This window comes from Gregarina niphandrodes, assembly GCF_000223845.1.
Source record: "Gregarina niphandrodes unplaced genomic scaffold scaffold00001, whole genome shotgun sequence".
In the NCBI taxonomy this organism is placed as follows: Eukaryota; Apicomplexa; class Conoidasida; order Eugregarinorida; family Gregarinidae; genus Gregarina; species Gregarina niphandrodes.
Genome location: NW_011645773.1, coordinates 554,982 through 578,269, shown reverse-complemented (window position 1 = coordinate 578,269; position 23,288 = coordinate 554,982). Strand labels below are relative to the sequence as shown.

Sequence of the window (23,288 nt, the reverse complement as noted above, 5' to 3'; positions counted from 1 at the left end):
TCAGGTTCATACTCCAAGTCTATACCGTAATTCCAGCTACGACCTCAACGGCTAGATGACGCAACGCCAGCAACGCCACTGATTCCCATTGGCTTCAGCGCAGCCAACCACTTCCAACGCCGGAGACAGTGCCCTCTTCTCTGTTTCATCCTGACCTCGAGAAAACCCTATTACCTGAGATCCGCCCACCGACTGGGATCCGCCCACCAGCTGGGATCCCCCTACGTGACCGGGATCCGCCCACCAGCTGGGATCCGCCCACCGACTGGGATCCGCCCATCGACTGGGATCCGCCCACCGACTGGGATCCGCCTAGTGACTGAGATACACCTACGGCCGTTCCTCCTCCTCCTCCTCCTCCTCCTCCTCTTGCCAGTTTGCGCCTTTTCCGATTGCCGTAAAGATCCCCCACACCGAAGGCGACCCACAGCTTGATGCTGCTTGCTCGGATGCACACAGGGAAGGTAACAAGACTGACATTCGTCAGTAGGCAGGTAATACTCCTACCCCCATGAAGTCTCAAGCACAGATTCAGACATGATGACTGAGAATCGTATTGAATATGGACTCCACCGAACACACGTTGGCTTATCTTTTCTACTAACCTAACTATGACGTACGTACGCAGCCGGCTTGAAGCCCGAACGATCTTATACAATAGAACAATTAAGAACAAGACACACAAGAAGGTCAAAGCACGCTCATATTGAACCATCCATAGAAATGCAGAAACCATCATCGAAAAACCAGAGCTCGATGACGGACCGACGACAGACCGAAGGGTGTTGTGGTTTGTTTGCTCAAGGGAGTGCGCGTGGGTCATTGAAAAAAATTGTCTACTCGGCTGCATTAGCAACAGGTTCCGAGCCAGGAGCTTCGGAGCCTGGAGCAGTGGCATCTTCGGAGCCTGGGGCTTCTTCGGCCTTACCACTATCTTCGATCTTACCACCATCTTCGGCCTTACCACTATCTTCGGCCTTACCACCATCTTCGGCCTTGCCACTATCTTCGATCTTGCCACTATCTTCGGTCTTGCCACTATCTTCGGTCTTACCACCATCAACAAACGGAGGGTTTTTAGTTAATTCTAGGTAGCATTTTTGCAGGGAGAAGTCTTCGGCGGTACCGTCACTTTTGAGGACGAAAAAACACCGAGTAGTTTCGCCAGATTTGGTGGCCTTATCGGAAACGTCGATTTTGAAGCCTGCGTAGTTCTCCAGTTTCTTCGATCCACTTGGGTGGTACTTGAGGAGGCCTTCGAGAACGAGTGCTGTTTTTTTATTAACGGATTTGCCTGGTGCTGAAGCAATCATGACTTCTTTCAGACATTTTTTGAGGTGGTCAATAGAGGCGAATTCTGCGCCGCCCAGGAGGATGGGTTTGCTATTAACTTCAGCGCGTTTCCTGGCGATATCACGTTCTCTTCGTTTCTGGAGCACTGGCGGCATGGAGCGGATGAAGTTCATGGCTTCAGAGAACTCAGTAATGAGTTTTACGGGAACTGACTGGCCGTTGATTTGCATCGGTTCCCACGTCTTTATAACCTCTTGGTCTCGATCGAACGGGCCTACGTGCGCGTAGCAGGTACCCGTAGAATCGGGCTGACTGACGAACTTGATGGGGTATTCGATGTATGGCTTCCGCCCGGATGCCTTCTCCTCTTCCGTCTGCGGCTTTTCCCTCGGAGCCGGTAGTCTCTTACTTAACTCCGTCTTAACCATCTCCCACCCAGCTTCCTCCGGCAGATTGGCGATCTTTAACAAACAACCAGCAGTGTGATGATCGTCACTCCGGTTCTCCTTCAAGCCCTGCTTGCGCACCGGTCTCTCTTCCAAAGTCGGCAACTCACGACCGCCCGATCTACGGACCGCCTTTGGTACCACTCCCTCCAGCTGTAACTCCACCATCTGCGAGCCCTTCAACGCCTCCGCAATGTCCTCCGCGGAGACACCCAATTGCTGGATCCGCTTACAGCTCAATACGGCACTAAGCGGCAACCATTGCTCTTCAGACTCCCTGATGCTCTTCTGGAAAAACGCATCGTATCGCAGATTCTCATCACTCAGGTAATACTCTATCTGTCTCTTGCACTGCTCCAAGACACCCTCCCGCGACTTCTCCACCCGCACACGCTTCGCATCACCCACCTCCGTCTCCTCTAACTGACGCTTCGTGCTCTCTACCTCCATGGCCGACCTCCCCAAATTTTTTAACCCTTGCCCGCCGCACAGGAAGCCCTCTCCACCGCGACGTCCACAGCACGCGACGTCCACAGCACGCACCGTCCCACTCACCAGCCAAGCAAAGCGCCATACGCACGCTGTGGAGCCACAGCTCGCACACGTGTGGGTCATACACGTGGGTGTGTGTGTGGACTACACTACGCTCATTCCGAACTACAGTACCACCACCCACGTGTATGACCCACACAAGTACCACCACCCAAAACAACTTCTTAAGGCCCAGAGAACGAGAGGGACCGGGAGGGAAAGACTGGGAGCTTGGATGTTTTACCATATCAAACGGCACATAGCAGACCAAGGAGAAGAGTGGAAACAAGGAGAAGAGTGGAAACAAGGAGAAGAGTGGAAAACAGTGGGGGAGGGATGGTCGGGGCAGTCGAATATTTATGCACGCGCATAATGGCGTCGAAAAAGGCGAACCTGCTGGTGCTCAGCAAGGATGACTGTAAGAACAGAACGACACATTCCTCTTCTACTTAGTCCCGTGGTCCCGTGGCTTGATGCCCGAAAGCTCTTCCCGTTCTTTTAGACCATCGCGTGAAATCGTATGGGCGATTGGTTCAAGACTTGCCCAAGGCGGCATTGTATAAAACGGGGCACATGTTTAGTAGTAACCTGACTCATATGGGAGTTTGTTCTGAAGCAGAGATGGTCATATCAAGTCATGATAATGGTTCTGTAGTATTTTGGAAGCGGACAGAGGCAGATATTGAATTCGTTAAGGTAGCTGCAGAACATAGAATGCCGGTAAATAACATGTGTGTCCATGGTATTAATATGATTACAATAGCGGAGAAGTCGAATCGAAAGGTGCCTGATCCTATGTCTAACATCAGGTCTAATGCTCAGTCTGTACCCAATGGGACATTACCAGGAACATCTGGTTGTATTCTGAAAGTTTGGGACATTTCGAATTTGGATTTGTTGTGCAGTATATCATTACCATTCCGAGTTACGGAAAATGGAGGCGCTCTATTAACCAGCGATTATATATACTTGGCCGATCGCGATGTAACCGGTCAGGTGCATGCTATTGAGGTAAAATCGCTAATGTTGAATGGCAGCAAACACAATGGTGTCTCCGAACCCATCAACCATACACATGATTTATTAAAGACAAGACATAGATATCCAATTGTTAGTCTACTTGCCTTTGATGGGTTTATCGTATCTGTTGATGAGTATGGTGGAATAGAATATTGGTCCTTTGATAACAACGGGATTCGCTCAGTACATAAGCCGGCTGTCTCTTTTGAAACCAAATGCGAGACTGATTTGTATCACATAATGCAACAGAAGTTTACCAAAGTGAAATACGCCATTGCTAGTCCGGATAGAAAAGCCTTTCTCATCTGTACCGATCGTAACAGTATAGTCAGCTACAATGTCAGAAAAGGCAAGATCTACGATGAATTTAGACTACTCGATATCAAATCCGATATCGGATACCAGGGTCCAGTCTACACCAAATCCCACGCTGAACCCGATACTGAAGCAGCCGCTAAGCACAATTCTGACTCCGGAGGTGGTGCTATGAAAAATAATGGGGGTGCTACTACTAACGGTGCTACTACTAACGGTGCTACTACTAACAGTGCTACTACTAACGGTGGTGACGGTGTCAATAGCGGCGATAGCCGTGCTGACGGTATCAGTGCTGCCAGTGCTACCGTCGACTTGAAACTGATTTGTACCTTTGACGACACTGGTGATGTAATATTCGTCTATTGCCCTTCCCTCATCGGAACCAGTGGAGCAGGAGGGAGAGAACCGGCAGAGCCATCAGGAGGGAGAGAGGCGCCGGGAGGGGAGCTCTTAGCGCGCTTGTTTAAAATCCGGCAGACTTTGAATCAGGTGAAAATCGGGAGACTAGAGGAGAGTGTGGGAGATGTGGAGGCTCTGGCCTTCTTTACCAAGTCCAGAGAGCAACGGCTCACGGGAATTACTTCGGCGATCAAACCATGGACGGCGATTTCCATTGAGCCCCTCTTATTGGTGGGTAAGCGGAACAAGGTTTGCGTTTACGGGAATACTGACGGTAAGGACGGCCGCGATGTGGCAGAGCCGATGCTGGTAGCCAGTTCTCGGGGGCAGCAGAATGTGGAGAATTCAAAAGTGAAACCATTGGATATTGAGACACTAACACGGGACCCGACTAAGGCTGTTATCTATACTACTGCGGGCGACATCCATTTAGCCCTTGAGCCTGTTCGTTGTCCAAAAACGGTCGAAAACTTTGCCGTCTTGGGACAGCGCAAATATTATGATGGAACCGTCTTCCATCGAGTTATTCTTGACTTCATGATCCAAGGAGGGGACCCAGAGGGTGACGGTACGGGTGGAGAATCCATATGGGGGCCGGGCGGACTACCGGATGAGTTCCACGATGAATTAAAACATGAGCCCTACGTTGTTTCCATGGCCAACGCTGGACCCAATACAGCCGGGTCTCAGTTCTTTATTACCACCGTTGCGTGCCCCTTCCTGGATAATAAACACACTGTTTTCGGCAAGGTTACAAAAGGCGAAGGTATTGTCAAAGACATTGAGCGATCGAGGACAAATGTTCACGACAAACCTCTTAAAGATATAAGAATCATCACCATCAAAGTTTCGCGATAGCCCCAAAAGAGCCCGGCTGAGGGGGGGGGGGGGGTAGAAATGCCCCTCCAGAAGGAAAGGTCCCTCCAGAAGGAAAGGTCCACACAAGTAATGTCACGAGCCCATGTCAAGTGGAAAAAAGATTACTGAGCGGAGCCAGCTGAATCGGCCATGTAGACGTTAATCTCGTTCCAAAGGTCGTCAGGTAGAATTATATCAGATGTCATGTAGAGTGAGCCATCATCAAAGACAAGTGGCGGTAAGATGAGTTGCGCGCACTTGGTGGTTCGTAGGCTCCAAGTGCTGTCATATTCTGCGAGACACACGCGTGCGTCTTCCTCTACTTTGATGGGCGTGCCATAAGCGGTATCCACAACACCGTCGTTCTGATATGCGTAGTTGAGGAGGGCATCAAAACCTCCGACAACATCCATTTCGCCACCGGCTGCAAACATCAGGTCCGCCCGGAATTTGTTGGCAGCCACTCCGTCGTCATTGATCGCATTGTAAAGGGCGGGGAACTTCTGCCAGCCATCGTCCGTAGGCAGTACCAACACCAAACCACCACGAGCCTCAGCCAACAAATTCTCGAGACGCTCCTGGTCCATTCTTTGTGCCAACGCTGACGACATCGTTAATTCAGGACGCACGTGATCCGACAGTAAATAACGCATCATGGTCTCACCACTAACCAGCATAGACCCGAGAGCTATCACTACCTTCATCATACTCCAAACAGTTATGCGTTTTCCACACACAGAACAGAACGCAGAAGAACCTTTTCTTTACCGACTTGTCCACGCGTCTATCATACTTCATCATACTAACCGGCGTTTATACAGCCCGATTCATACTTCAGTGCTCTTCCTCCAAGCCACTCCATCTTGCCCGATAATTATAACACGTCTTTACCAGTTTTCCGACTCTCTATCGTCGTGACACCCTCGCCTGTCATTACCCCATACTGGTCGCCATTAAGCCATACCGGCCGTCATTATCGGTCGTCATCACCCACCCTATGCCTAATCCCGGGCACTGCAGCCCTTCGTAGTGTTTTATGGCATACCCTTGCTTGGTAGTCTTTGGTCGACTTCTTTGGACTAGTAGTTAATGGACTAGTGGTTGATGGCATAGGCACCGGGAACACCTGAAATATCGTTGTAGCGTGCGACCCAAGATATTTCGGGCCGTAGAATCACAGCCATGCCCTTGAAGTTGGGAGTCGTGCTCCCCCAGACGGACTCTCTCGTGTTATCCATATGATGGTCTCCGCAGTTGATGCAGCCTCGTTGCAGGAACTGGTCTTCACTTAAGACCATGCTGCACTGCATACATGCGCGCAACTTCATCACGGTAACCTCAGGCTTGTTCTTCCTTACCGACGAAGTGGGCACCACGACATCTTCCTCCGCCATTTAAAATTTTTATTCCGAGACACTCCCCACACCATATGTCTGCCGCCGACCGGAGACGTGCCCTCATGGCACTCAAGGCCGAAATGCGGGCGGCACTGGAAGCAGAAAAGGATCGGCGGAAAAGGAAAATTGTAACACTCAATACGCCCTCAACTGCGCCCTGTGTGATTCATCTCCAGGTCCACACTTGCTTGGCGGTTACGTGCTGTTCTGCTGGACGGTTCCGCTTGGCGGTCAACACGGGTTAGGCGGTGAGACAGCTATTTTTTAGATTGAAGCGGAATATGAAGAGAAGCTCAAGACGCTGATCGGGCCGCAGCAGCCAGAAGAATCGGCGACGGAAAAGTCGCCGTCGGTCGAGGAACGGCGAGGGGGGGAAGCGGCTCCGCGCATCTCCAAATCCGAGTTGAAGAAGGAGCGGAGGCGCCAGCGGGAATTGGAGGAGCGACAATCACTTGTGGATAAGTTGGGTGAGACTGACTTTTCAGGGCGGGAGGAGGAGCGGCTGAATGGCTACTTGCCACCGGGCGCGGAGGTGGTAGAGATCAAAGCCGACGGCAGTTGTCTCTTCCACGCAATCGCTCACCAACTCAACGCAGTCAAACACTGCCGCGATCCGGCCACAATCACGAGGCCGGTTATGCACACGGCGAACGATGTGCGTATGGAGCTGGCAGCCTTCATCCGTCTGAATCGAGAAGAGTATTCCATGTTTCTCGAAACCCCTTTGGATGAGTTCTGCAGCCAAATTGAGCAGGGGAGTGTCTTCGGAGGCGAAATCGAAATTCGCGCGGCTAACCAATGTTACGGCTGCGATATAGAAGTGTACACAGAGAATGGCGTCATCAAATACAGTGAAGGCTCCCCCCGCAATACCATGCGACTGTGCTACCTCAAACACAAATATGCCACACGTACGATACACCACCTACATTTCTCACACGCGCGCGCACGCACAACCTCCCGTTCGCACACACGTGTGCACACACAATTCTGCGCACACCATTGGCCCTGTGCCTTCACAAGAGCGCCACACTCATGGAGTCTGTCTCATGGAGTGTGTATGCTTGGCCACTAACGTATGTTGGACTGGGGGGGCTGGATAAACGATAAATATTTTTTTAGCTCACTATAACGCAATCATTGTTCCTAACGCATGAACCCGACCGCCCGAAAAGACTACGGGCGAGTTAATTGAACCTCCCTCCCCCTCCTCCTCTCCAGTACCGCGAGGAAGGAGAGTCACTCTCGCGCAAGTATGGAGGATTGTATCTCCTCCTGCGGTCAGGACTCCTTCTGCGGGGGCTCCTCGACCGTGGCCGCCTCCACTCCCCTGGGCTGCGGCTTCGGTCCACGTCTTCGAAAGGCCGGCTCCTCCATTCCGGTGGGCTCCTCGCGCGAGGGATTGGACTTCTCCCTCGCAGGGGACTGTTGCCTCGTAAGGGACTGTTGCTCCGTCGGACAGGGTTTATGAAGGGACTTTGACTTCTGCGTGGAACCACATATCTAGGTTTACTGAACGGGGACCCGGACCTCCGACCGGGGCTACGTGCTCGACCTGGACTCCGGGTTCGTCCGGATGGACTACGGTCTCGAAGGCTATAGTCCTCCCTTCGTCGATTTTGCAGTCTTCGTGAAGGCGGACTTTCTAAAGTCAACGTGATAACGCTGCCATCCAACTCCAGACCCGAAAATCTATCCACGGCCGCCCGGGCGTCTTCGTAATCATTGAATATCACTCCGCCGGTGCCAAGGGACCGATCCGTGCGGTCGTAGTCGATCCAGACCTTGCGTACTTCGCCTGCCGACGAAAACATCTCCGTCAAATCTTCACGCAACACAGAGTATTCCAACCCGGTTATAGAGACCTTGTATCCCCCTGAGAAAAATAACGTCAGTGCAGATACTGCCCCCACTTGGGTTACAAAATCCACAACGTGGGGTACTAAACACACACCGTTGGGAACGCACAAACAGTTTGGGAACGCATACATGTAACTCGGGTACTTACGGTTGACCCCACGGGGAACAGGGGGCGAAGTCGACCAGGGATGACTACCCCGGGGCCTGAAGGACTTCTTCATTTCCTTCATGACTCTACGATCGGGTCCACCACCTCGAGACCGATATCCATCTGTGGTTCGGTTATTTCGGGTGCTGTCAATGATCTCATCTACAATAGGAGAGTAGGGTCGTGATGGTTGTAATGCAGGATGTGGTTATAATGCACGGCAGGGTTACAGCGCATCAGTTCTTGTGGTGGCTGGTTGGGGTGTGGTAGGTCGGAAATAAGTTTGGCTCATGGCATCGCCAAGCCGGGGGTGTGGAGAAATGACTAGTGGTAAGGTCAGTGGCACGGCTTAAGCACAAATTCTCACCTAAACTCTTATCCAGGGCACGTATCACCATTTTCTGCTAATTAATGGACTGCATCCTGGGCAGTGGTTATGGAGTCTATTTAACTGTGCCGACAAGTGACAATGATGTGGTGAATGCAGGGGAATTGAAAACGGATAAGTTTAAGGGCGAGAAGCCGACGAATGAGAAAAGGCTGAAAGATGAAATGCTGAAAAACGAAAACCTCAAGGACGTCAAGGACGAAGTAATGAACGATGACCCATCGATTCAAGGGGAACAGCCGCCGATATCCGCTCCCCTGACTAAACCTTCACCTGACTTGACTGCGCGCAACGGACCTTCTATAGACAAGCCATGTGCCGACAAATCGCCTGCCGGCAAGTCGCCCGGGATGTTAGGCGACAATGACGAAGCCCTTAGGATTGAAGAAGCCATTAGGGCCGACGAGGCGATGAAGGGCGAGGAGGATTCAACGGAATCTCTTTATTCTAGAGTCATGAGCCAGCAGGCCAACTATATAACCATGTCAGATATCATTCTGGTGCGCCTAGTGGGTCGCGGCGCGTTCGGGGAAGTGTGGCTTGCTCAGGATCTGAAGCATGATAGATTCATAGCGCTTAAAAAGTATTATTATGGTGAAGATAGAGACGGGGTAAGTGTGTGCACACGATTTCTGAGAGCGGAATTTGGAGGAAAGTGAGCACAGTGGTGGCATTATTCACGGCTCACTCTTCTTTGATCACTGTGCATGCTTCCTTAATCAACAAACATGCTTCCTCGGTCGTCGCTCACTTGATAAGTTTTGATGACGCGCATCATGTTCATCGCGCATCTTTCTTTTTCTTTAGTTCAATAAAGCATGTCTTCGCGAGATATCGTTGTTGAGGATGTTGGCGGATCACCCGAACATCGTTTCATTTTACGGTGTGTTGTTTACGTTGCCGATTCGGTACGGTGACAGCACGGTGCCTTATCCGTTGTCTGACGAGGAGTGTAGGCGCACTTTTGATCCGCGCGTGGAGGACAGTCAGGCGGTGCGAGCGAGCGTGTGGTTGGCATTTGAGTTTGCGCCATTTGACTTGAACGCGTACATCCGATCACGAGAGGAGGTTTCGCAATGTCTGTCGGCGAGTGAGGTGAAATTTATAGCCAGAGGTATGTTGCAAGCATTGGCGCATTGTCATGCTCAGGGAGTGTTACACCGTGACGTGAAGAGCGCGAATATATTACTGGATTGGAGCGGTCGAGTGAAGTTAGCGGATTTTGGTTTGGCTAGACGGGCGTCACCGCCTCGCGTTGGTGTATGTTTGGACGACGTATTGGCGTTGCCGATGGATCCGGCATGTGAGCGTGATCCGCGATTGACTAACCGTGTGGTGACATTGTGGTATCGGTCTCCGGAGTTGTTATTAGGTGCGCGTGAATATACAGCGGCTGCTGACATGTGGAGTGCTGGATGTTTGGTGTATGAAATGTTAACATCCAAGCCGTTATTCAATGGTAGTACAGAGGAGGCTATGATTGAGCAGTTGTTTGGCAAGTTGGGCGTGCCGCAAGAAAAGGATTGGCCGGGTTGCACCCAGCTACCGCTCTATAACGCCATTCCGGCGCACCTCTTTGGCGCCAGTGGCCATGGCAGCGAATGGCTGCAACAAAAGACCGCAGCCAGTGGTGGACCCGAGGCCTGGAGTTTCCTCTCAACTTTACTCACTCTCAATCCGCAACAGCGAATCACCGCAGCAGATGCAGTCAACCACCCCTGGCTGACCAGCACCACCACCACACAACTTCGCGTCAATATGGAGAACGGGATTAAGTGTAATTCTGTTAGCGTCCGCAAAGAACGAGAACGTCTTCTAACCGTCCAAAAAAATGGCGTCACCCGTCACCTGCATACTGGCAAGACTCTTAAACCCTCACCCTGGTATGCAAGACGTACCAATGAACTTGCTAATAATACTAAGAGACTCCAGGACGAGATCAAAACAAAACGCGAACAACTTCATCAACTAACCAACACCATTCGAACGCACCGCACACACGCGCGTCTACAGCCCCAACCCGCCACCGCCGACTCGCTCGAAGAAGGAGAGATAAATTAGCTTTTTTATGAGACAGTTACCCATCGCAAACGACCCTCTCAGCTTACTAGACACCCATGATTATAACCGCCGTGATACGCAACGTACCAACGCGGACCAACGTCTGAGTGACCAACGAGGCGGATGCGACCAGCGAGGAAGCCGATGCGACCAACGGGGAAGCGGATGCGACCAACGAGGCGGCGGAAGCGACCAACGAGGCGGCGGAAGCGACCAACGGCGGATGGGCAACAATGAGGGAGCAGGCGATAATCAGCCGCCTGGTGACCATTCCACGGCTCTGCCGAAAAGTAAGCGGGTAAGAGGCTGGCATGGCTAATTGATACTGTAGTTGCGGACGTGTCCTTCCAGTCGATCAAGACCAGACTTCAAGGAGCCTCGGGGGTCCTACAAGGAGCCTCTGGAGTCCTCCAAGGAGCCTCTGGGGTTCTTCAAGAAGCGATGCAAGCAGCATTGCAAGGAGGCGGCATCGCTGGGAGCGCGTCGAGTCTGGCGGAAACGACCCTCGCCGGTTTTTCGTGGAGCCCCTTTGATCGGCTGTCTTCAGGCGTCAAAACGGGCGGAAACCGACCCATCACGGACCTAAGTACGGAACGGCCGTTGGATACAGTGGACATGGTGCTACAAGAACGGATAGCTGGCTCCGTCGAAGGAGCGTTTGAGCCCGTCGACATCTCGCAGCAGCAGTGGAATCAATGCTTAAGGCAAATGCCAGAGGCGAATGTGATGGTTGACCGGGCCTGTCCCTATCGAGGCCATCGCCTTACTAGTCCCTGGCGTGGGGAGATGGCGCTGGACCTACTTGGGACCGGGCGACTGTTCGTTCGAGAAGGAGCGCTAGGCCTTCTGTGTAAAGTGTACTTGTCCAACCTGCGGCTTGTGTTTGTCCCCCTTCAAGCTAAGAAAGACCTGTCGAAAGACGGCGGTATATCGCCAAAGCAGCTGGACGCACTGCCTTCGCCGGACAAGCTGCCCACGCCCGACGTACTGCCCACGCCCGACGTACTGCCCATGGCCGACGTGCTGCCCACGCCGGACGTGCTGCTGAAGCAACAGGAAAAGGAAGACGGGGAGAAAATGGTGGCCTCTACCATTTTCGGGGGTTGCCGAATCCGTGACACAGATGAGAGCGCTCCCAACAAAAGATCTGTGGTCGATCCGCTGTTCGGGGACAGCCGGACCGGACTACCTGCGGCCGCATCGCTTGCAATGCCTGCCGCGAACGAGCCCAGAGATAACACGCTAACTGCTTTAGAAGGGGCCACGTTCGATGAAGAGCTCAAGTATTTGATGGAGTCCAACATGTGGACCATTTTAAGGGGTCACACACTTGACTTGAAGTTTACCAAAAGAGTCACGAGGTCGCGATCAAGGCCCGATTGCCACCAGGATCCCCTCTCCGTGAATTCTGAAAGTGTCATTGGCATAGTTTTCACCATCATTCTGCTCAGCACCAAGGAGTTAGTGCTGCAATTTGATGGCAGTGATATTCGGCATGCAAGAGATGCATTAGTTAGTTTCCACCAACACTTCGACCATCATACATTTAAGCCGTCAAAGTCGGCTGTTGAGCTGAAGAAAGGTCGGTCATCCCAAGACAATCAACGAGTCACTGGCGACCCATTCAATGGCGACCCATTCAATGGCGACCCATTCAATGGCGACCCACTCACTGGCGACTCACTCACTGGCGACCCACTCACTGCTAACCAGGTAGTAGGTGGAAAGTTCCCCGACGACCAGTTCGGCCCTAGCGACGAGTTCGGTCCCAGCGACCAGTGCAGGGTTGAGGAAGCAACCAGCGTTAAGCGGGCAGCCAGTAGGGCTGCCCAGGACACAAGCACTGTGGATGAATCTGCACGGGATCTATATTTGGAACCCGCGGTCATATTCGGTGTTTTTGACCCAACGAGTTACTATGACAAGTGGGGCGGACTCAATACTTGCAACAGCTACTACAAAGTCTGTGACTCCTACCCTCCTGGTATCCCTTTAGGAGGATTGAGTCTGAATGAATGTCAGATCCAGGAAATAGCCAGGTTCAGAGCCAGGGGCAGACTGCCTATTCTGTGCTACCGTACTCCCAGCGCTTCCATGTGGAGATGCTCACAACCCCATACCACCATGCTTGGCAAACGCTGCCAGTGGGATGAATGGTTGGTTCGGGCGGGGCTACACCCACTGGAAGAGGTGTCCTCTCAAGTCGCCCCTGGACCGGCGGGTTTTTCTGGACCCGCCGCTCTTTCAGGACAGGCGGTTCTTTCTAGACCGGCGGTTCCACCTGAACCGGTCCCAACTCAAGCCGCAGAAACTGCAGATGGCCCTTCACCCAGGCTATGGGATCCACTTCGGCTTTCAGGACCTACCATGTCCAGACCTGGCACCGGGCCAACAGCCGCGGCTGCGAGTGACGCAATATTCCCCAAGACGGATTTGAATATAACGGCGTTGAATCCGCCGGCGGATGTTCGTCAGATTACTTGGGATGTACCTAAGACCGAAAAAGATTCATCGGCTGATTCGATTTTGCAGCCTCCACCTATTTTGGCGACTCGGAGGATCCATATTTATGACGCGCGCCCGTTTGCAAACGCGTTTGTAAACAAAATAACTGGCGCAGGATATGAGTCAACGAATGAATACGTGGGTTGTTCAATCGATTTCGTCTCGATAGAGAACATTCACATAGTTAATGGTAGTATGAATGACTTAAAGTCGTCAGTAGCCCGTTATTTCGACAAGGAAGTCGAAATCCAGAAGCATACTGGTTGTGTCGTGTCTACCAAGTTGGTAAGCGAGGTTATGCCGAAAATATATGCAAGCCGATGGTACGACCATATACATGCTTTGCTGAATGCGTCTTACCAAATTGCGCACTTATTAAGCAACGAGGAGACGGTACTAGTCCACTGCTCGGATGGCTGGGATAGGACTGGCCAGTTGACATTCCTTTCTCTTATATTCAAGGACGCCTCGTGCAGGACCCGGAGAGGCTTCTGTCAGCTGATCGAAAAAGAATTTAGCTGGGTAGGACACATGATGAACACGAGACTCGGCATAGGATATGTTCCGGAAATAACATTCGCCAAGCAGTATGCACAGCAACGCGGATTCAGTACGGAATCCGGACCCTCCGGAATAACCAACGCTCCCACCAGCAACCAAGGTCATAGTTCTCCGATTCTACTGCAACTTCTCGAGTGCGTCTGGCAGCTACTAAGCCAAAATGAAGACAAATTTGAATTCTCTGAAGACTTCCTTCTTTGTCTCGCTGGACATCTCTACGCCAAGATCTGGGGAGATTTCGTCTTCAATACACATAAGGTGAACTTCTCTTCCCCCCTTCACTTACTGCTTCCCCCCTTCCCCCCTTCACTTGCTCCTCTTATTTTCATTCTCCTTCGTCCAGGATCGGATTACAACAAGGCAAGTATTCACGTGGAAAAGTATCCTCAAGCTTTTGGCGTCTGACGACGGGTGCCCTTCCGAGTTCATAAGCAAGAATTACCAGGCTCGATCGCCTGAGCTGCTGGCGTACAACCCAAGTCCCTTTTCACTCCGGATTTGGGAGCGCTATTGGTTTAGGTATGTTGTCACTCGTACTTGGCTTACCACACTTAGCTTGCCACTTGTGTTTCCCATTGGCGTACCCGCCCTCTGTCCCCTTGGCCTACCCCATGCCCTCCCGGCTGGAGGCTCTTAATATAACTAACATGACATTCCTCTTGTAGGAACACCTATATCGCGCGAAATCGGTGTACGGAGAGGCCTTGAGAGTACCGACCCGTGTCTCGTATTGAGGCCAAACTGCGGTCTTAAGGTCCAACACTGGCCAGTCTCCCAGCTCTGGCGCTGGTTAATGTTCCGGAATGCCTTGGTCGGATAGGTCTTGTTAAGCAATTGGGCGACGAACAGATGGACGTGCCCAAGGCATCGCCAACGTCCTAGTCAGACTCGCTTAGTGCATCAGCCGAAGTGACCAGTCCCATGGAACCAGTCCCAGGTGATCGTAACGACGAACCAGTTCAGACGATCGGTCTGAGTGACCCGTCTCAGTGATCAGTCTCGGTCGCGCGTCTGTGCACGCACGGTCTGAATGGACCATTCAGTCATTGATTCACTCGGGCGAAAGATTCTTTCATTCACGGGCGAGTGTTCAGTCTGAGTCATTGCGCCAGTCGAGCTCCATCTCGCTGGAAATGGGGGGTGTGACCACGCATGGCGAGACTGTTCGTGACGCGGGTGGGTCGGTCGGTCGCGCGACCTGAGAAGAGTTCCTGGGCGGTGCGTTTGGCGATGAACTCAGCGACAAAGGCCTGTTGGTCGACCCGCCGGTTTGGGGTGACGCGGCGGGTTTAGGCGACGCGGCAGTCTTAGGGGACGCAGCCGCTTTCGGCGACACAGCCGCTTTCGGGGACACAGCTGCTTTTGGCGACGCAGCAGCGTTTCTCGGGCTTGCTCTCGGCCGTGCGCCCGTCACCTGAGGCGTAACGGAACCCACGCTGACCTGCGGTTCGTTGTCCGTGGCGGTGGTGGTGGAGGGGGCGGGGGCTTTGTCCGTAGTAGTGGTGGCAACCTTGCTACGGACAGGTGCGGGGGGTGATGGTGAAGGACGCTGCGGGGAGGGTGACGGCCGTGAGGCGCGTTGCGGTGCTCCTCGCGGAGTCCTCGCGGAAGGTTCAAAACCACGGCACGTAGCATCGCTACCGTCCTGTGGTCCTAAAGGAGGTCCTGAAGAAGGGCGAGATGACCCTCGAGATGATGTGCGGCTTGGAGGAGCCAGCCCTACGACCCTTGTGGCACTTGAGGCGGTGGAGGGGGCAGCGGCTCCTGAACTGGATGAAGTCGAGGAAGCCCCGGAGGCCGAGGAGACGCCGGAGTACGAGGAGGCTTCGGAGGTCGACGAGGGCCCGGAGGTCGACGAGGGCGCTGGAACCGAACGGCCGGTAGAAGCCGTGGGCGCGGTGGAATCAGGGAAGGCGGCCCCTAGAGGTTGGTGTCGAGACTTGAGTTGAGTGGTCGTTCCGGGGTAGCCGTGGGCCAGCAGTTCGCTGACCCCCAGGTCCGAGTCATCCGACTCCGCCAACGAGCCTTGAGCCTCGAGCCCCTCAACCGCTGACCCGGCTTGCAGCCCCGCCTGGGTGGCCTGGTGGGTCTGCGTCTGTGAGTCCGGGCGCGTAGTGGGACTCGGCTGTACGACGAAACGCACGCCGTCCACATCGTCTTTGGCCTTTGGCACCCCGTCGGTAAGCGCAACCGCGGGGCCGTTGTTGGGGTGGGGCGAGAGCAGTTTGGGACAGTTGCCTCGGTGGCTGGACGGGGGGGTTGCCGTACCTGTCACGGTCGGGGTGGTGTGTGGCAGATCCGGAGTGGTGCCTGGCACAGCTGGGGCGGAAGCCGGTAGGGCTAGGGCACAGGACGCGGCGGTTAGGGAAGCCGGTGTGGCTGCTTTGGGGACGAACGGGTGGTGACTGAGTGTGTTCCCGCCGGCCGGGAGGGCTAGGGCACAGGACGCGGCGGTTAGGGAAGCCGGTGTGGCTGCTTTGGGGACGAACGGGTGGTGACTGAGTGTGTTCCCGCCGGCCGGGTAGGCGAAGTGGTAGGGCGGAAAGCGAACCTCCTCGTTGGGCGAATACGGGGAGGCGAGCGCGAGGTCTCCCATCGCGAGGTCTGTAGACAGGTCGGTGTTAGGAAGCTGCAGGGCGAACCCGAAGCCAACTTCCTCACCGGCCATGTCCACGGCTCCGTCTGACACTGCGCCCGGGGCGATGGTCCCAGGCATGGTACCAGGTCCGGTGAGGGTTGAGCTTTTGTCGGAGGGGTGTAACGAGGGTGTAAGGTATGGTTCTTCATCTTCGACTAGTGGGTCTTCAGTGAGGGGGCTGGTCTGTGCGACAAGGTAGTACTTGGCGGCATGAATGAGGTGTGTGTCCAGGCCGTCAGGTCCCTTGAGGATTGGGACGTGTGTCTTCTTACGGGCGAGGCACCAGGTGCAACGGAAGCTGTCCGCCCACCGGTAGCCTAGGATGACGCCAAGTCCACATTCGCCGCAGACGGGTTGGTTGTCACGGACAGCGTCGAGGACGAGGTGCCAGCCGGCGGGAAGCATTCCGAAGACAGAGAACAGCAGCGACAGCACGGGACCGGGTTTCTGTCGCGCGGAGCGGATCCAGAGGTCGGCAATTTCGAAGTCCGCCTCAGAGGGTGAGTACCCTGTGTGAGGTGGTTGCAGCACACTCGGCACACCCCCGATGTCGCCCAACGGTGTCGCCTCCGGGTATTCTGTCTGACACAAAATGCACAGTGCCGGCTCGTGCGACATACCTGGCACACCACCATCGAGCCCATCCATCTGACTGAGACCGTTATGCCCGTGAACCCCAGAGCCGGTATCTACAATGACGAAGGAACCGCAGTTAACACAACAAGGCAACAACACCTTGGACCGATCCCGCATGACAGGAGGACGTTCCCGGCGTTTGAGCAAGTTCTTTAACACGGTCGCACTCAGGTTGTGCAACACGGTAAAGAAACCCGCCGTGTTCGCATGCAACAACCAAACCTGTGCAAACGTGGCCCAGGACACGCGTTGACGCCGAATCAAGCACCACACACTCCCCTCATGCTTCCGTGCCAGTGCCAGAAACGTCTCTGTAATCGCATCCTTTGGCATACACCCACCCGGCACCGACAGAATAGCGTACGGCACCAACATCCGGAACCACGTCGTCGGAGCACTACCCAGGTCCGATGATCGCCGACCCGGCAAAGCCGGATTCACGTACGGCCGTCCGTAATCCAATCCAAAATCTGGCCACTTCTCGACGTCCCGTAGATAATGCATTCCTCCCGACATCGCAGACACGCCAGTCAGCGATGGCATACCAGCTAAAACCCCCGCAAAGGCCCTGGCGTCAAACGTCGCTGCCATGGTACCGTCCGCCATCCTTCCCTCCGCTAGCGCCAGGGTCCCCTCCATCGTCGCCATGTCCATCGTCGTCACGCGGCTCGGCCTCAGCTCGGGCGTGGCCAAGTCCTTCACTAACGGCTTCACAACACCGGACTTCGCTGTACCACCGCAAGACGGATCTCCGATCCGCGTCACAGCCTGTCTCCGCTTCTTCGGCATTTGGCCTTTGGCCTCGGTCAGAGCGCGCTTTTTACCGACGGGCAGCGCCGCGACTGCCTCTGACCCCTCCTCGTCCGGATCAATCAACACCACCGGAATCAATCGGTCCTTCGGCTTTTGCTTCGCCACCGGTCCTCTCCTCCTCTCCACTGCATCACCACGCTCCGCCACGTGGCCCGAATCGTCTGAATACATGTCCGTCTCAGATTCAGCCTCCAGAAAAAACGATTCCCGCTCACGAACCCCGCTGCCTAACGACTGGCGCTTAGGCCCTGGCAACTGTCTCTCCGCCGACACATCTTCTACCAGATCGGGTCCGGCACCTACGACTTTTTCAATACTCGCCGCCTGTTCGACACTCGGAATAACCCTCCTTTGCGAAACCTGCTGCCGAACAATCGATTGACCGCCGGGGTGGTTATCGTTTGATTGGTTATAATCTGACTGGTGATCATCTGACTGGTGATCATCTGACTGGTGATCATCTGACTGGTGCAGGAGCTTCCGAGACTTCCTGTCCGGCACACCTGCGACCGCCTCTGACTCACACAGCGGCTCCACTCTCACATCCACCGGCAAAGAGGTTCTCGGAGAAGAGGTCCCCGGTGGAGAGTCCCGACCCCGTTTTGGGCTTGGCTCGGCCTCTGCGCTTCGTTTGCCAACCTCAGCCGCTGCTTCTCCCGGGACCTGTGGCCGTCGTCCTGCGTCACTGGGCGTGCGACTCCTCAACGGAGTCCTCTTGGGGGTTCTCGATTTCCGTCTTTGTTCCGGGGTCTCTGCTTTCTCCACTACCTGTCCTCTTCGCCTGTCCGCTCGCCTCTGCCGACGCTGCCGCTCTTCCTCTTCTAAGGGCTCAGGTTCCCTCAGGCCCGCTCGGTCCGGCGCCTCAAGGTCGATTTCGCGCCGTCCAATGCTGTCCTGACCCACGGCATCCGGTACAACCACCTTCTCCGACCACCTGTTCTCCGACCCGCTGTTATATGGTCTGCTGTTCTCCGCCCCCCTGATATCCATCCCACTGCCGTCCGTCCCACTGCTGTTCGTTCCCACCACGTCCGTTCCGACCAAGTCCGTTCCGATAACGTTCAGTCCAACAACCTTCGGGGCGACCATATTCTGAGTTTGATGGCCATGTTTCGAGGACTTTAACGGAAGGCTGAATGCCCTGGAAAGAGCGCTGGCAGGGGGGTGTGGATTGCAGGAATCGGAGAGCGAGGATTGTTGGCGATCGGGTTCCGGTACCGGAGACCCAGAGTCTTCAACGCTAGAAGCACTACCACTCCGGCTCTCGGAGACGAAGATGACGGAGTTGCTGCCGTCGGAATGCGCAGCGGTGTCTCGCGGCCCCGATGGGTGTTTACTAGGAGGCGGTTCCGGCCAGTTCCCCTGTCGCCAAAGACCCCGATCCACGTAACGTTCCACGCGGTGGTGGTCGTCCTCGCGGTCGTAGTCCTCGTCATTACGATTTCGGCGAACATCGATCAAGCCAGCGTCGATGGCGTCAACGTGGATGGGGTCAGCGTGGCTCGGACCAGCGTGGATCGGGCTAGCATGGATCGAGATGTCCCTGGGACAAGCATCGTTCGGGCATTCCCTAGTACGATACATTTTGTTCCGACGAAACGGGCCTTCAGATCTTTCCGTGGAGTCTCGCAGCGGTTCCAACTCCCGTAGTGGTTCCAACTCCCGTAGCTGCTGTTCCAACATGCATCGTTGTCCCAACTCCCGTCGTTGTTCCAACTCCCGGACTTGTACTTCTTCACATGTTCGTCCAACCATCGGCAGCCCGGTGCTGAGTTCGGAAACAATGCGGTCGTCCGAATGAACCTTTGATTTCCTGCAGCCCTGTTTGGGCATAGCCGAACTCGCACGGCGTCCTACAGGTGGTGGAGCAGTACAACTGATGACGCCTTCCGAACATTTGTATCGAGATGAATATACGAGCGGTATCCCTAAATGCCGCCGGGCCTCGCTGACCCATTTCGCTTTTGACCGGATACTTCGAGAGGACAGGTTCACATGAACACCGTCAGAGTCAGCAAAGTGCTCCACACTAAATTGGAACACCCCCCGTACCATTTATTTTTGCCCACTCAAGAATAAGATCAGAACGGACCAAAGCAACCAACACTCAGACTACATGCAACCTGAGCGGCCTTCAAACACGACGCAAATAGTGGAACCAACGCATGCTGGGAACCAACGCAATGCGATTACGGATAAGATGCGCTGCTCGTGGAAGAGCGGGTGCATTCCATCGGTGTGTGCAATGCACCGGTGTGTGCATTTCAACGCGACCCGACGAGACATAGTTTGACCAGGCATAGTCTGACGAGGCATAGTCTGACGAGGCATAGTCTGACGAGGCATAGTCCGACGAGGCATAGTCCGATGAGGCACAAGTGTTCAAAGTCCGACCAGGCTGCGCGGAGGGTGTGTGAAGGCAACCTTGATATTGTCTAGGTGGATGCGTTGTTGCTTCAGTGCCCGGATCAAGGCGGAGTCGCCGGTGATGAGTGGCAGGGAGTGCGCGAATGAGACGCTCATCCAGTGCACATGTTTCGGGGTGATGCGGCGCGTGCATTTGGGTTCGAAAGGCTCGTCCACCAATCGTTGGAGATCGGCCACTCGCCGATCCCTGCGCTTGGCTGCCTTATCGTCGCGTCGCGAGACCCAGCTGCCATCGCGCTCTATTAAGCTGCGGTCGCATGGCGCTACCACCACATCTCTCCGGGCCCTTTTCGCTTCGGGCTCCCACCGCTTCTCCACCGCAGCTGGAAGCCTCGCGTCCCCCGGTTCGATTGCCCTCAGAAGAGGGAGAGCCTCCCTATTCACTGACCGTATTCTCTCGGAATCTATGAGCTCTACGTCCCCAAGCATGTGGTCGTCCTCCTCCTCCGAGTCCGTGTGCAGAAATAAGCTCCAGTCCAGACGGTCTCGGGCACTCCTCCGACCGTCATACCGATCGGCGATGTCCAAGGGGTACAGCGCCAATAGTCGCTGAGTTCGCGCCGGCTGGCTCAGTACCGAAGGGTCGATGTATGTGAGCCCCTCGTCGTGAAAGCGGCCTTCCACATACCGGGGCAAGTCCTTCAACCGTCCCTTTTTACTTGTTCCTTCCGCCTTTTGCACCTCCTCTTCAACCTTCGCCCTCCCGTCGGCAGGGTCGTTAGGACCACTACACCTAGGGTCGTTAGAACGACGAGGGTCAGGGCTAGGTTCGTCAATGAAGACCTGCAGCATCCGGGAGGCAAGGAGAGTCTTGAATCGAGACGACTCTTTGGGACCAGCATACTGCGCCACTATTGCTCGCACTTGGTCGTAAACTCGTTCCGCTACGGCGAGGCGCAACCCGGATGTTAGTAGGCTGAGCATGTAACGCCTCAGAACACCCGGACTATCATTCTCATCTCGGATTTGTCTGTCCCTCAATTTCACGTCCCCAGGTTCAATAACCTCCTGAGCCTTCCTAGGATTCCAGGTCACCTGCAACATAAGTCCATGCAGCAAAAAAGCGAAACCGTGCGTCAAGCTCGCTCGGGCCTGCCAGCCCGTATCGTTCTTCTATCCGGCTATTTGTAGCTGCAGACCGTAGCTGCAGACCGTAGCTGCAGACCGTAGCTGCAGACCGTAGCTGCAGACCCTCGTACAGACCGCTCGTCGTACAAACCGGTCGTCGTACAGACAGCTCGACGTACAGACCGCTCGACGTACAGACCGCTCGACGTACAAGTCCTATATGTCTCAAGTCCGTGTGCTCTGTCCTACCTCCGATATAATAGTAAGAACCGTGTTCGCATCACAACTTAAATGGGTATGCGTTTCCGCCAACGTCTCAAATGGCGTATCTGGATAAAGGTCTATTCTCACATCCACAACGCCCGCGAGATTATTCATTTGTGCTCTATTAAACCAGTGGAGTCCCCCTACGTTGAAACCAGCACAACCCACCGGCCTTGGAGCTGGCGGCATCATGGGGGCTAGTTTCTTGGACAGATCCCTCGGCCGCCTCAAAGTTCCACCACACAAAGGGCTCGTGCACGGCAGCTCACGCCCTCACCACCCCCGGGGTTTAGTACTACACCCAAAGATTGTTACCACACCCAGCCAGACCTTGTGCGAAACCAACCTGTTTCGTGCCCAATCATCACAGCTCGGAGTTGTGACAAAAAGTCGATCGAAAAAGGCCATCCGGATAATGCTTGTGTTAATTGACTAGTCGTAAGCAGACTAGCCAGGCATCGTACAGCCGGCAAGTTGAGCAGGACGGTGCTTGCGAGGCGACCACCAGACCTGGTCTTCTTGCTTGTCCCAGGAAAACAGAAATGTGGACGCTGTGGCCGGCGCTCCTGTTGACGGTAGGTCTGGGGGAGGACTTCGGAGGCGCCGCGGGTCTGCGAGAACCGAGCGAGAATCGACCGGCCGACGCACAAGTGCCACGGGACCCCGGCAACCTCTTCAACGCCGCCCGGGGTCTGGACCGGCCGGGACAGGGGGTGGACCGGGTGGGTCTGGACCGGCCGGGACAGGGGGTGGGTCTGGACCGGCCGGGACAGGGGGTGGGTCTGGATCGAACGGGGCTTGATCGGGGGCGAGTGGTAGGACGGCCGGACGCGGAGGCTCTTCGGCCCGGAGCAGAACCGAGTGCAGGTCGGCCGAGCACCTTCACATATGGTCGTCCAGTGGTATTGCCGTTAGTGGATGTAACCAAATACTGGAGGTTGTGGGGGGTGCAGCAAGGTTTGAGTGAAGCTGCGAGCAGTGTGTTGGAGGAAAACGGGGTGAAGGAACTGACGAACCAGCAGACTATCGAAATAGGACGCGCTCTGGAACAGAGTCATGATGTCTATAGACAGTACCATGCTCACATGCTCCCAGATGTACTCAGAGAAGAGCCGGTGGTGGCCGAAGCAAAACTTTACTTGGGTCACGACAACTTCGAACGAGACCTTCGGGCATGTTGGAGTCCTTACTATGGCGGCACCGGCGGTCGCTACAACGGTGTTGGTCCCGGAGTTATTGGTCCTGGCGGTCTTGGTCCCGGTCTTGACGGCCGTTACGGACTTGAAGGACGTTTCGGAGCTGAAGGTCGCTTCGGACCTGAGGGAAGGTACGGACCTGAAGGTCGCTTCGGACCTGAGGGAAGGTACGGAGGCCTTCCCGGTGGCGTCTACCCGGTTGTGGAGAGGGGGCCGGCCGGGGATGGCGCAGTCCTGCTGCCACCCGGTCAGGAAATAATCTTGTTCGAAAGCATCCACGAAATTTTGGCGAGATCCCTTTGTTTGCCGTTTGAAAGCTACTACGTGTGTAGAGAATTGCTGCAGTTACCTAAGCAATCAATGCGCCGATTCCGTGAACAAATCAAACGGATGAAGGATGAGGCAGTGATGCTGCTGCGCAGAATGGGTAAACCGACCCAGTACAGCTACTACCGAAATAG

General features: G+C 54.7%; 11 protein-coding genes across 11 annotated transcripts; 5 read left to right on the top strand and 6 right to left on the bottom strand.

Annotated features, from left to right (window-relative positions):
- Positions 1-836: 836 nt before the first annotated feature.
- GNI_007920 (putative La domain protein) lies at positions 837-2,189 on the bottom strand (the record flags this gene model as incomplete). Its single annotated transcript, XM_011130394.1, has 1 exon — positions 837-2,189. The coding sequence occupies one exon, from the start codon at positions 2,187-2,189 to the stop codon at positions 837-839; it is 1,353 nt and encodes a 450-aa protein (XP_011128696.1).
- Positions 2,190-2,606: 417 nt separating this feature from the next.
- GNI_007910 (peptidyl-prolyl cis-trans isomerase, cyclophilin-type) lies at positions 2,607-4,865 on the top strand (the record flags this gene model as incomplete). The annotated part of the gene is made up of 2 exons (XM_011130393.1): positions 2,607-2,688; positions 2,773-4,865. The coding sequence occupies 2 exons, from the start codon at positions 2,607-2,609 to the stop codon at positions 4,863-4,865; spliced, it is 2,175 nt and encodes a 724-aa protein (XP_011128695.1).
- A 122-nt stretch (positions 4,866-4,987) lies between these two features.
- Positions 4,988-5,569, bottom strand: GNI_007900 (hypothetical protein; the record flags this gene model as incomplete). The annotated part of the gene is made up of 1 exon (XM_011130392.1): positions 4,988-5,569. One exon carries the CDS (start codon positions 5,567-5,569, stop codon positions 4,988-4,990), a length of 582 nt encoding a protein of 193 aa, XP_011128694.1.
- Positions 5,570-5,959: 390 nt separating this feature from the next.
- Positions 5,960-6,259, bottom strand: GNI_007890 (putative transcription elongation factor SPT4; the record flags this gene model as incomplete). Its single annotated transcript, XM_011130391.1, has 1 exon — positions 5,960-6,259. The coding sequence occupies one exon, from the start codon at positions 6,257-6,259 to the stop codon at positions 5,960-5,962; it is 300 nt and encodes a 99-aa protein (XP_011128693.1).
- Positions 6,260-6,294: 35 nt separating this feature from the next.
- Positions 6,295-7,419, top strand: GNI_007880 (putative OTU-like cysteine protease; the record flags this gene model as incomplete). Its single annotated transcript, XM_011130390.1, has 3 exons — positions 6,295-6,390; positions 6,531-7,173; positions 7,385-7,419. The coding sequence occupies 3 exons, from the start codon at positions 6,295-6,297 to the stop codon at positions 7,417-7,419; spliced, it is 774 nt and encodes a 257-aa protein (XP_011128692.1).
- A 308-nt stretch (positions 7,420-7,727) lies between these two features.
- On the bottom strand, positions 7,728-8,076 carry GNI_007870 (RNA recognition motif protein; the record flags this gene model as incomplete). Its single annotated transcript, XM_011130389.1, has 2 exons — positions 7,728-7,843; positions 7,905-8,076. 2 exons carry the CDS (start codon positions 8,074-8,076, stop codon positions 7,728-7,730), a joined length of 288 nt encoding a protein of 95 aa, XP_011128691.1.
- Positions 8,077-8,681: 605 nt separating this feature from the next.
- On the top strand, positions 8,682-10,719 carry GNI_007860 (protein kinase domain protein; the record flags this gene model as incomplete). Its single annotated transcript, XM_011130388.1, has 2 exons — positions 8,682-9,269; positions 9,466-10,719. 2 exons carry the CDS (start codon positions 8,682-8,684, stop codon positions 10,717-10,719), a joined length of 1,842 nt encoding a protein of 613 aa, XP_011128690.1.
- A 441-nt stretch (positions 10,720-11,160) lies between these two features.
- On the top strand, positions 11,161-14,190 carry GNI_007850 (myotubularin; the record flags this gene model as incomplete). Its single annotated transcript, XM_011130387.1, has 1 exon — positions 11,161-14,190. One exon carries the CDS (start codon positions 11,161-11,163, stop codon positions 14,188-14,190), a length of 3,030 nt encoding a protein of 1,009 aa, XP_011128689.1.
- A 902-nt stretch (positions 14,191-15,092) lies between these two features.
- On the bottom strand, positions 15,093-19,927 carry GNI_007840 (hypothetical protein; the record flags this gene model as incomplete). Its single annotated transcript, XM_011130386.1, has 2 exons — positions 15,093-15,226; positions 15,661-19,927. The coding sequence occupies 2 exons, from the start codon at positions 19,925-19,927 to the stop codon at positions 15,093-15,095; spliced, it is 4,401 nt and encodes a 1,466-aa protein (XP_011128688.1).
- A 327-nt stretch (positions 19,928-20,254) lies between these two features.
- GNI_007830 (hypothetical protein) lies at positions 20,255-21,745 on the bottom strand (the record flags this gene model as incomplete). Its single annotated transcript, XM_011130385.1, has 2 exons — positions 20,255-21,334; positions 21,617-21,745. 2 exons carry the CDS (start codon positions 21,743-21,745, stop codon positions 20,255-20,257), a joined length of 1,209 nt encoding a protein of 402 aa, XP_011128687.1.
- A 428-nt stretch (positions 21,746-22,173) lies between these two features.
- On the top strand, positions 22,174-23,151 carry GNI_007820 (hypothetical protein; the record flags this gene model as incomplete). The annotated part of the gene is made up of 1 exon (XM_011130384.1): positions 22,174-23,151. A coding segment is annotated over one exon (978 nt), but the record flags the coding sequence as incomplete, so codon positions are not given.
- Positions 23,152-23,288: the final 137 nt, after the last annotated feature.